Source organism: Pyrgilauda ruficollis, unplaced genomic scaffold (genome assembly GCF_017590135.1).
Source record: "Pyrgilauda ruficollis isolate IOZ18807 unplaced genomic scaffold, ASM1759013v1 scaffold152, whole genome shotgun sequence".
Taxonomy (NCBI): domain Eukaryota; kingdom Metazoa; phylum Chordata; class Aves; order Passeriformes; family Passeridae; genus Pyrgilauda; species Pyrgilauda ruficollis.
The window spans coordinates 51,611-64,258 of record NW_024513877.1 but is presented as its reverse complement, the minus strand read 5'-3'; the positions used below and the strand labels follow the sequence as shown (position 1 = coordinate 64,258).

The 12,648-nt window shown below is 34.9% G+C and overlaps 1 protein-coding gene across 6 annotated transcripts in view; it reads left to right on the top strand.

Annotated features, from left to right (window-relative positions):
- The window catches only part of TMEM161B (transmembrane protein 161B), a 42,631-nt gene extending 30,773 nt beyond the window's left edge, over window positions 1-11,858 (top strand). For all 6 annotated transcript variants that reach the window (XM_041461703.1, XM_041461700.1, XM_041461702.1 and 3 more), the window contains 3 exons: window positions 483-657; window positions 2,686-2,782; window positions 3,683-11,858. In XM_041461703.1, coding sequence (XP_041317637.1) covers window positions 483-657; window positions 2,686-2,782; window positions 3,683-3,960 — 550 coding nt within the window. In that variant the 3' untranslated portion in view covers window positions 3,961-11,858. The remainder of the gene's footprint in view (window positions 1-482; window positions 658-2,685; window positions 2,783-3,682) is intronic.
- Window positions 11,859-12,648: the final 790 nt, after the last annotated feature.

Genomic DNA, 12,648 nt, shown 5'->3' with positions numbered 1-12,648 from the left:
TGTGACCATTGAGCTATTACATAAAACACAACAGATATACATATTTTGTATATCTTCTGTTCCTCAGTTCGTCTTAAAATGAGTGTTGAGCTATTACTGGGTATCTCAGGCAGCTGAAGTACCCATTTACAATCTAGTACTATTTACTGTCTACTCCTGTGTGTCTGAAAACCTGTAATTACCTGAGCAACCTTCGTTTTTAGTGTCCTGCCTTCATTACTCAGAATTTAGGCAGTTAGGAACAGCTCTTGTTTACAGACAAATGAATACTAATTTGGATCTGTGCTGTAGGGCTACTGAGAAGTAGTAGGGAAGAGAAATAAGGCAAAAGTAAATATTACTTGCATATGAACTTCATAACTGTAGTTTGTGTGTTAACTGCTTTTGATAATTTGCCTCAGGATTACAGATGATACAAATAAATAACTGTAGCAGTAGGTGGTTTTTGGAAAACAGCATTACCCTTTTTTTATTATCCACAGAATGTCAGAAGATACATTTGATACCATCAGATTGTGGATTATAATCCTATTGTGTGTTTTACGGTTGGCTATGATGCGTCATCATTTACAGGCCTATCTGAATTTAGCCCAGAAAAGTGTGGATCAGATGAAAAAGGAAGCTGGTAGAATAAGTATGGTTGATTTACAGAAAATGGTAAGCATGGTGGCACTGAGATTATATATATTTGTACTATTTCGACTGTGCAAATGATTTTTTTCCAATTTGTTGTCTTCTGTGGCAGCAGAGCTCAAATCTGAATGAAGCTTTCTAGACTATATCTCGTGTAAAAATAGAATCATTACAGAGAAGTTCTGCAAACCAAAATACGGAGAGAAGTATCATCTGTGTTATGCATATAGTTTGTCCTTGGTTATTTAGAAGTTATTATAAAAGATCCCTTCCAATGAGTGGTGATCTGTAACTACAACATGGGAAAGAAAAAACTGAATTTTTATAGAATGGTAATATACTGTTACCAACTATAATTTTTAAATTGAGGGAAAATTTATGACAAGCTGGTTATATTTTGGAATAAAATGACAGATGTTTAATTCTGTCAGACCACTTAGCAGTGCACCAGCCTAATTAAAAAATTGCCTATCATATTGTGGACAAGGCGAAATTTCTGAGGATTTTTTTTTTTAAAGAAAAGTAGTAAAGCATACCTTGAACAAATGAGTCAGGTGGAATGGCTGTTGTGTGTTGGCTGCAAAATAAATTTCTAGTGCTGTTTGATAGTGCTGTCTAATGATCCTGCTGAGTTGGGGTCTATTGCAGGAGGAATATTTGAAGCATGCCATAAGACAGAGACTCCTCTTGTAGGATTGTCATTACATGTAGTTACACTAAGTGTCTGAAGGTCATAGTCTGAAGGTGCTGTAGTTATTTACAAAGTGGCTAGGAATTTGCTCCAGAAAAAAAAAAATAGGAAGTGCATGTAGTAGCAGCTGGTTAGGATGGAACTGTGCCAGTTGCTATAAATGTGCCATTTTAATACTGGGAATTTTATTCCTATCTGTAAAACACGTCTTCTCCGTGTGGCATTTCTTGTATCCATTTCTCCAGTATCTTCATACATTCTCTTTGAGAAGGCCATAGTCACTAGACGTAGTCTTGTCTTGTTTTACTAATCATATCTGCTTTACCTTTTTTAGGAACTTCTGCAAGTGAATTCTTTCCTGTCTGTCATTCTACAGTGATCATTACTTTTTAATTGGTTATTTTTGTCATATTACACCAATTTTTTGACAAATTTTGTCTCATGTTTTTTCTTCTGTCAGTGTTCTTTCTCTTGTTAGTTTTTTGATGCATGCTCATTAAGAAGCCCTTTGAGTCTTGAAAGGTGTTCCCAAAACTGTCATGTCTATCTTCATAATTTTTGCCAACCTGCATTCTTTTCTTTTATAAAACACGGGTAGTTTTATTTCACTGCTTGCTTGCTGTTGATTTTATTACTTTTTTCCATCTTTATTTGGTTTAATCTTTTAGGTCAATAGCTTGTATGTAATGTTACAGTCTTGAGAAAAATGGAACCTATGGGAGAGCAGGGGGAGGGATATATCTGAATGGACTTTGATGAACCATAGTGTATGACTGAAATAAAGACCAATTAAATGCTGTTATTGATCTAATGAAAACTCAGCTTATCATTGTTTTAAAATACAAGTGTTTTCCAGTTGGAAATCTTAAAAATATCTCACTTTTGAAAAAGGACACTAATATTAACCAAGCTTTCATTTACTTCTTATGGGGCTTTGGACTGTGACTACTACTTCATTTTTGAAATAGGATTTAGTTTGTAAATGACTGGGAAGAATCAAACATATAAATTTATTTTTGTTTCTGGTCTATTAAAGTAGGAATCATTGAATGATGGCATACAGTTTGCAGAAGCAAAGTTGATTCTCTTTTTTTAACAGAATTGATGTTTTTAATTATTTTCTTTCAGCCCTTCTTCTCAGATTTGTAAATGTCCTGAAACTGGAATTCATTATGGGGATTTCTTCATTAGGTCTTTTGAGGACAATATGTCACATGCCAAGAATTACTAGAAAATTCTTAAAACAACTTTAATGCATAAATACTGGGGTTTTTTAATAAATTGGTTTTTTCTAGACATATTCATAAAGGTCTGCTTTGATCAACCAGGAATAATGAACTTGTACTCTTTCTTTTTTCTAGGTGGCTCGGGTATTCTATTATCTCTGTGTAATTGCACTGCAGTATGTTGCACCATTGGTAATGCTTCTTCACACAACTCTGCTCTTGAAAACACTAGGTAGGCAAAATTGGACCAACAGTAGTTTATTCTGTTCTACACAGGGCTTTTTTATTTTCACCTGACTAAAGAGAATTAGAATTCATGGGTACTTGCAATATAAAAATACCTTGTAGTTTCTTATACTTTAAAACATTCGTATGTGGCTTTTAAGTAGTTATTTCTGTTGCTGCATTTGATATCTTCCAATTACATGCTAATTTGTTTTATTTATTTCTGAGAAATTACATAATGCAACCAATTAAACTGTTTACTTCTGTTGAAATACTTGTCTTTTTAGAAGTATTTTAAAAGTGAACTGCATAAAGTATGATTGATTTAACTTCATTAATATCTTATAAAGGAATTTTTCAACTTTTTTATCATTGGTAGGAAATTGTGAGATAGGGGGTTCATGTAGTTACTTGGAGATTTGAAGTAGCTCTGGTTTGGGTTTCTTTTCCTTTTTCTTTTTCTTCTTTCTTTTCTTTCCTTCCTGTGAGACATGTCTTTCATAGCCTGCCACGCAGTTGTGTCATTCTCTTTGCAAAAAGGCAGTGGTTAGATATAGGCTTTAGTAGGTTGTGATTCATCCTGCCTTGGAGTAGACATCTCCATCTGGTAAGATCAATCATACCCAGGATACACAGAGGTCTCAAGGTAGCTATATCACATGTAGATGATAGAATGTCAAAATACAAGATGAATCCTACCCCAGGATGAAGTAGGATTGATTCATCCTACTTCCTGGAATGACCAGGAAGTCATGCAGATGAATATAGTTTGTGTTTACTAAGTTATAAAAACTTAACTTTTTTTTTTGTGTGTGTATTAAAAATATATCAAAGACTATAGAGTGATTGAATTAACATAACTTCAATTTAATTCTACAAAAATCTGTTACTTGTTTATTTTTAACAGGTAATTATTCTTGGGGCATCTACCCAGGATTGAATTCCGACACTTCAGTAGAAAGCAGCCTTCTTCCCAATTCTGTTTATTCTGAGTCTCCACCTGCTGATGGAAAGATGAAAGTAACTGTAGTACAAATAACAATGGCTCTGGGAAGCCTAAAGAATATTTTCACTCCTCTCCTGTTCCGAGGACTCCTGTCTTTCCTCACTTGGTGGATTGCTGCTTGCCTTTTTTCTACAAGCCTTTTTGGTCTCTTCTATCACCAGTACCTGACTGTGGCATGAACAAGTCAACTGACAGAGCAAATGTGAGGTCAGATTCTAGATACAAACCCAGGTACCCAAGAGGAGATGAAGAGAAAACTATATATGTGAAGAGAAAACATATCATAATTATTTTTACAGACTTCTTGGTGTTCTCAGGGTGAATAATCTTAAAATGTTTAAAATTGCAATTGGGTTTGTTATTTTTGTTTACCCAAATGGTAGGAAACTAATTCAGTTATAGTCCTGGGACTGACTGACATTATTGTGTTGTAGATGGTGGTAAGCATGCTGAAAAGATGTGACCTCTGAGTACCTTGGTTTCCATAAACAGCAAGCCAAACTCAAAAATCTGTTTTTTAGGCATCAACAGTCACTGACTGAACTGCATTCTAAGGGTACTGGACATAGTGATGGTGGCTATTGATTAAGCTGCCTATTGACTAAGTCTTGAAACTGAGCCATACAAGTGAAAGGAGAGAGAGGGGATTTAAAAAAATTCTGTTGGACAGCTATTGATCACTTTTCTCCTTAGAAAATTAAAAAAATCCAACAGGACAAAAGAGATACTGTATATTACAGTAAGGAAAGTTGTATAAAATATAAATTTAACAGGAGCCGATGTGTGTACCTGACAGGTATTGCTGCCTACATATTTTGCAGGAGTGCTTGTGCAGTAAGAAGAGAGTTATAGCAAATATATTATTTCAGTCCCTGCAGTCATTTTGAAGTAATGGCCATCTGTATTGGTGCTAGTATTGATCCACACATTGTGTCTGGATCTTTTAAATTTTTTCTTTTGAGGTCATAGATAAATTCCATTGAATTTACAAAAGAACAGAAAATAATTAGTGACACCAGTCAAACATTTCAAAACAAAACAGTTTAATCCTGCTGACTAATACTGTATGTATATGTGTAATGTACATATATATTATATATCAAATATATAATATATATGAAGGTATGAAATATGGAATCTTTATTTTAAATTCCTGAATGTATCTTACAGTGCTGTGGGATAGGGGTGTATGTGTATCTAATAATTCAAGATTCCCTTTTGAAATTAAACATTTAATTTTTTTTTTTTTTTTCTTTTTGAGTTCAGTTGAAAGGGCTATTTGGTTTTTGTGCCTCTTTAGAGGTACTTAGCTATACTAAAGAACATACACTGTCTTGGAAGTAAAGATCTACTTAAACTGTTAATCTTAAAATTTCTGTTCTGTCAAATCATCATCTCCTGCCACTTTAATCTGTGCTAACTTGACTACATAATGATAATTACTATATCTTGGCTTCATAGATTTTCTGTATAATAAAACAGCTATGTAATAAGAAAAATATCAAAGTATTAACTTTACAATTTTTGCTTAACTGGATAGATAGATTCCAGTCATAAAATTATTTACAGTTTTTCAGGTGTTTTGTGTATTTGCAAAACAGGAATGGGGATTTATATTCAGTAGCTTTTTTAAACAGTTAATATTAAACTTCACAGCGTCAGTGGGTTTTTTTTGCTAATACTAGCTGTTTTTATGTTACTGTTCTTTTTCTCTTGAATTTGTGTACAGCTTTGGCATACAATAAGCATTTATAAATGGAAAAGCTTAACTAAATTTTTAATATGTAGCAAACCTACCATATGGGAGAACAAACTCAATGAATGCAGAAAAATCAAGATTTTAAGCTGGTGATAAACTATCTTGCTGTGTTGAAAGCCTTTTAAGTTATTTATTAGTTTATTAAGTTGCATTTATTGGAGAAAGATTTGTGTACACCAGCCTAGTACCTATTGCATGTGTTTGGGATGTCTGAGAACACCTTGCATGATGCTACTGGTTTCATTGCAGTATTTCAGTGTGACTGGGACTGCAAGCTTTGTTGTTTTCACACCAACTTTTTGTAATAGGGACAATGGCTTAACTATGAATTGGCTTAAAGAATAATATTTAACCTCATAGTTTCAAATTTCAGGCATTCCTTGGAAGTATTTTTCAGATTAATAATTGAATGACAAAATATGACAGGTCGAACAATACTGCACCCAGTTTCGTACTAGCTCAAGATATATCATTACTACAAGATACATCATTGCTAACAGAATTAGTAAGGCCAGCTTTTAGGTTGGAGTTAGGGGTGTTCAATGCCAATCTTTTGCTCTGAAAAATAAAACAATGCAAAACAGTTTGCTTCTGATAGTGAACTTGCCTGATGAAGCTCACTATATAGGAGATGTAACCTGTTGTTGAAATCTGAAGGATTAAATTTTGGATACTTCAGAATACTTCAAAATAATGTTAAGCAACAGTTTTTGCTGGCATAGTCATTCTGAAAGCTTATAAGTAAAAGTGAACTGTAGTTACATAATAATGCATTCAGCAAAAGTAATAAGGATCATGTAGCTGAACTTCACAAAGCTTTTGCTAAGAGCTCATGCTGACTTACTGTTCAGACATCACACTGATCACAGTGAAAAATAGGCACCTAGTGTTACAAACATGAAGTTCAGTGCTTCAGACCATTGTTCTGCAGAATTGAATGGTTGGCCTTCTGCTCAGCAGTGAGTGGGAGATGGTCTTTCTTTGGATCCATTTAATCCTGACATGAGTCCAGAAGGCTTATGAAAAATTAAAATATGGTAATAAAAGCCTTTGAAATGTGGTGACAGTGAAACCAGAGGGCCCATATTGCTGAGGTTGTGAGCAGTGCTTCTGGCAAGTATGTGATACGATCAAAAATGTGTTTTAAAGTAAAGTAGCAACCCTGGTAGTCCTGACTTCCATATATATTGTGTAAGGTTCAAAGGAATATCTGCTTACTTCTGTAGTAACTTCCTTTGCAGCTGGGAAATGCTTTGTTTGTTTCATGGAGACCTTTATCAGTACCTGGTGATGGGGGGAAAACATCCTGCAGAAATGGAAAAGCAGTAAAATGTGACTGAAAGGTTGGTAGGTGCTACTCAGGTTTCTTAAACATTTTGTCTTGCTTTTTGCCCACTACTTAATAAAAAAATTGTAGAATGGTTTGTGTTGGAATGGATCTGGAATGGATCACTTTTCAAGACCAGGTTGCTCCAAGCCCCATGAAACATGGCCTTGAACACATCCAGAGATGGGCAGCCACAGCTTCTCTGGGTAGCCATATCTAGTGCCTCACCACCTTCACAGGCAAGATTGTCCATCTAACACCTAATCTAAATCTCCCCTCTTCCAGTTTAGAAGTGTTCCCATTTGTCCTGTCACTCCCTGCCTGTGCAAAAAGTCATTCTCCCCCCTTTAAGTACTTGGAAGCCACAGTGAGATCTCCCTTAGTTTCTGAGAGATTTTAGAAGGAAATGTTCCTTCGGCAAAGAATCCATGTCTGTTTCTTTCTTCTTAAATTCAGATCTCCCTTCCTTTCTTAGTGATGTGACTTCTATTGCCGATCTACAGCGCTGTCCCTACATTCCCTTCTCAGAACCAAGTAGGCTAAATTTGTTCAAGATTGTATTTTGACTTGTGTTTAGTTTAAATGTATCTATTTTTGAAGGATTAGTTCCTTTAAATAGTTTAAATAACTTAAAATTCCATCTGAAATATGAACGAACTTGTTAACATTTGTTTGAAGTCTGCACTTTTATTATGTGGGTCACTTTAGACAAAGGGTTAAGACAGTGAAAAATCCAAGTCTTCCAGCAATGGAGGTCCAGACATAACACTTGGGCTATTTCTGAGCTAAGAGAAGTTGATTAAGAATAGGAGAATAGATTTTAGAAAGCCTGTTCTTACACTTGGTAGGTGACATTTTCAAGCTGCACTTGTCCTCTTTTAATTCCTTCTCAAGCTATAGGTTATACCAGTTTCTGAGGTTTTGTTAGCTGCGCAGTCTTTCCCTCTTCCAGAATTCTCTTGCATAAAGGATCCACAGATTAAAAAGTAGCATCAGTACAAGAGAACATCTTTGCACAGAGGATACTTACAGAAAGTTAATTTCTGTTGCAGTTCTTCTCCTCATTTGGATCACAAGTACTTCAAGATGTTTAAACAGAGATATGTTCTTCCCTGGATTGTAAAGTCAAATTTGTCTTAAGAACAAAAATGCTACCAAGACATCAACACAACATGTAGGCAGCATAACTCACTCTATGTAGTGGTTAGCAAGTATGCAAATTTCAGCTAACTTTCAAGAAACAATTCAAAGTGCTGTGCTTCATTACAGTAACTACACCTAAGTGGTAATAGGCATTTTGAATATATCAAATAGAAAATTGAACACATCTGATCTTAAAGCTGTTGGAAGATTCTCCAAGGTAAAAGGCCTTATGTCTCTTTATTATCAAATATAGCTGTGCTTTTCGCAGAGATAATTTTTATCAGTTTTTAAATAGTACACTTTATGATTTTTCTCATTACACATTTTGCACATTAATTTGTTCGACACAGCCTCTGCACACCTTAACCCCACAGTTAATTTTGTCACTATAAAGTTCCTAGATACTTTTAGTTAAATAATTGAGTGCCCAGACAAAATGGAGACACTGAACAAGTAGGAGGCCAAAGAAAACTATGTGTTCTCTTGTGTTACGCCTGAGCAAAATCTTAATGGAGGAAGGCAACAGCAGGTTACTTTCATCTTAAATCAAATATTAAATGTGAATTATGAGTAAGACTGTTATTTTTAACATCTGCAGCCTAAATCCCAAATGGTAAATAAAGAGCAATATTTTGATGTCACAGATACCTACTCTAAAGAGCATCTAGGCAACAGATGATTAGAAGCCAGATGTGTCTGATCTCACTAAGTAGGCTGATTCAGATTGGTCTGTCTGTGCTTCACAGTGATTTTAGTGCCTCCTTCTTTAGGGCTTGCCATGCTTTATGACCTGTGCAGCACATACAGTCATATGCTGTATGATGAAGTAGATGGTGTGTCTCATTTGCACTCCTGAATGCAAGACTGAAAGGTCTTCCTCCTCTAGGTGAGATCATAAAGCAAACATGTCATTTCCAGGCTGCTTTTTACTGACATCTGTATATGCTGCACTTAACTTTTTCCAGTCTCTCTCACTGTGGACTACCAGGAGGGTAACATTGCACTGGATGTTGTTTTGCATGCAGTGTATATGTATTTTTATACCTTTGATTTCAGTGGTGTTTTTAACGGAAATTATTTTTAATCCTAATAACATGGATCATATTTTCATTTTTTTAAAATTAATATTGGTGCCTGCAACTAGAAGTCAAAAAATTCTACATTTTTTTTTAAGCTTGATGTTTAAGCTGAAGTATTAACAGGTGTGCAATTTTATAGCGAAGTCCAAAATCCACCTGTAAATACCAGATTTTTCCGTGAGGTTATACATCAGTCAAGACCCTTAGAATTTGTACTTGCAGCATTTTTTCTCAACATCATACTATCCATACGACCCTGCTATCTATAAAATACATGTCTCAAAAGAGCTTTGAATAGCTTTTTACAAACTCCTTAGTAGTAAGTCATTATTCTTTTATTGTGCTGCAGTGTATTTTTAAAAACCTGGCTTAAAATTCCTGTGCTTAAAGTCAGACTTATTCTCTCTTCCTCTGTTCATAGTAACTCTGCCTCCCGTATTTGTTCTAAGTTTCCAGAATACATATTCACAGTATTTTTCATAAAAACATAGGACAAAGAAAAAGGCACCAAAAATGGTATTTCATAACTGCAGTTCATACCCATGTTATGATGTGCCAACAGTTTTTATTTTTCCTATCTTTGGTCATTCCTTTGTTCCATTGTTAGCAGTAAGTAAGGCTTTCTAGGAGGAATATACATGGAAAAAAATTCTGTAATAGAAGTTACTGAAAGATGTCTAATGTTTCAGTCTTCCATTTATGTGAGCAAATATTAATGCAAAGATGCTATTAAATAATTTCAGCCTAAAATTTCTCATAAGGTAGACATGTTACAAATTGCACAGGGAATATCTTCCAAGTTGTAAATATTTTACTTCAAATCTTCTACTTGTTTAATTGTTGCTGGGAACACACAAATTCAATGTTGTTCTTCAGTTAATAGTCTTTTATTTTTATCTTTAAGTGAAAAGCACATAATACTTTCTACTCTAGAATATAGACCTAAGACAAAAAGATTCCCCTACCTTCATTTCAGTATTTGCCAAATGGAAAAGACTGTGGTGTAATATATGTAAATTTTAGCTTCCTCTTACTGCTACAATACTGTAAAAATATGATTTTTATAGTTACAGCTTTACAAGTACTAAGACTGTCGTGCTTCACAGTGACGATGGTGTCAAGTGGTGTTTGCATTATATGGATCTGATGTTGCATTAACTGCTGTTTAAAAACAAATTGGCTCCTGTACTTTTAAATGTTCATCAGGATCTGTGATCAGAAGAGCACAACACAAGGTGAAAAAGCTCACATTGGGGTGGTTTTTTTGGTTGTTTTGGGGGTTTTTTTAGTGGTGTGGATAATACTTTGGTACAACTACTACAGCTAATAAACAACCTCCAGTAATATTCTTTTTGTACACTGTAAAGTGCCTAGTTGTGGGTGATTCTGGTAGCCCTTGAAATAGGGTTTGCTATGAATTTTTTTTTTAATACATTTTTTGGCTTGTGTAATGTCCATGTGTGGTTTTGTGCTGTTACATATTGGAAACAAAATAAGATTTTGAAGAAATATTTTCCATTCCTCTTACTTAAATGGTAATGTAACGATGTTGCCCATATCTGACTGATAATTGAACACCCCTAATTTAAATTAACACGCCTCCCTCTGCCACCTCTGCATTGTTTTCTTTATGACTGAGGGCAAGTATTTACAAGATTTGGAATGGTTTGACTTACAAAGTTCTGTAGTGACACCTGAGTGTTAATTATACCCCAGGCACAGGGGTGATTTCAGACAGGTAAGTAGTTCTGCTTGGGCTTAGAAAGGCAACACTGAAGGTTGCTGAATCCTTATGGATTTGGAGCATAAAGAGTACCAATTGTGATACTGCTGACTGACACCAAGCTTCCAAAAGTTACACCTGGTAGAATTTTGTAGAATTCTTTTAGAGTATTCAGTAGTGAAACCACCCTTACTTTAAAACTGGTTGTCCACCTTCAGGAATGCAAGAGCTGAAGGTAGAACCTGACTGGTTCAGCAAGGACATCAAAAAGTGAGGAAACAACAGGCCCATGCTCCTGAGTTAATTATACATTCTGCATGTGGAGTGCTTGTAAGTTGAGATGGTGTTGCTGGTTCAAATCTACCAAAGGAAGCCTTCTTCTGAGGAAGGCTTGTCACAGCATGTTGAGCTTTTAGCTCTAAAAAGTGGCTATAGAAATCCGTACTGTATATAGTACACTGTTTGGGAAAACCTGGTACAGTAAGCTTGCTAAATATTTCCTTACGCTATTTGTAAGAAGTTACATTACATTTTTTACTGTAGGGCATTTAAGAGGCTAGTTTTGCCTTGCTCATTTTATATTAATATGAAAATAATAAGAATTGTCTTTAAAATGCCGAAATTTCTTTAACAACAGTAAATATCACAAAACTGAAGCAAGGTTATACTTTCTTATTCCCTATTCATTTTGCTGAAATGTTATAGTTTAACTCTGCTTTTATAATGCACACATTATTAAAATGAAATTTATGTCTATTAGTTGCTCATGGTAATACTACAGCAAATCTAAGAGAAACTGTGATATCTGCTGTTTATCAAGTGGCTCCAACTTGCTTGCCTTTGTAAAGCATTAACCCATGTTGGACATACAATGTCTATTGCAGTAATGTTCCTATAGTATTTTAGTATCCTTACATGTACTCTGCATGCCTTGCACTTGTGCAATGTAAAGAATTTTAAAACCCCATTATTTTATATAGTATTTCCCATGTCCAAAATAAGACAGTTTCTAAAGCCAAAGATCAATAAATGTTTATTGTCTACCAGTGTGCTTTTTTCCCTACTTTTCTGATATATACTAGTCTTTTTCAGCTTGCAGAATCTCCAAAGAGCAGGTAATAACCAGGCTTCATATAATTCTACTAGTCTAAATTGTTTACTTTTAGAAATAATTGAGTAGGCCATTTATTCCCTCCTTCTTTTGGGTGCAGCAGAATAAATACTTTTTGTGTCTAAATGTAGGTAGTGTCTTATTCATGTGAACAGCAGTTTAATCACAGAGCCATTAGAGATTTCATATGAGTGTTTTCATTTTTGTATATTTCAGAATTTAAATTTTTGAGCGATTTCTAGAGAAAGATTGGCTGTGCACCATGATAAGTGGAGGAAATTCGGGGTTTTACACTCAAAGGATTTGTCGCCCTTCCTAGTAGGAAATCACTTAGAAAGGGGTTGTGTTTGCTTTTTATAAAAAGAAATGTACATGGTCTCTCCTATTTGCTTCATCTTAGTAGCACTAAGAAAGAGTATACTTAATAATCTTAGTAATTTTGTAACCATCTTGAATTTGATTTTTGGAATGTCAGATTTGGTTATGCATGCATTTTATTTAGATGTGTGCAACAAATGCAGGTGAATTATGCCAAAATTCCTCAAACAGTTCCGTAGGTGTAAAAAAAAAAATCCTTAAGGAAACATCCTTCTTTAGCCTAAACCCAAAGTGATACCAAAGACCCCTTCAGCAATAGCCATCAGTTGTGTTGCAGAAGCAAAGTGTGGCATGGTGCTGAGAAGAGCCAGGCGTTGACATTTGGGATGGGGATTTGAAAGTCTGCA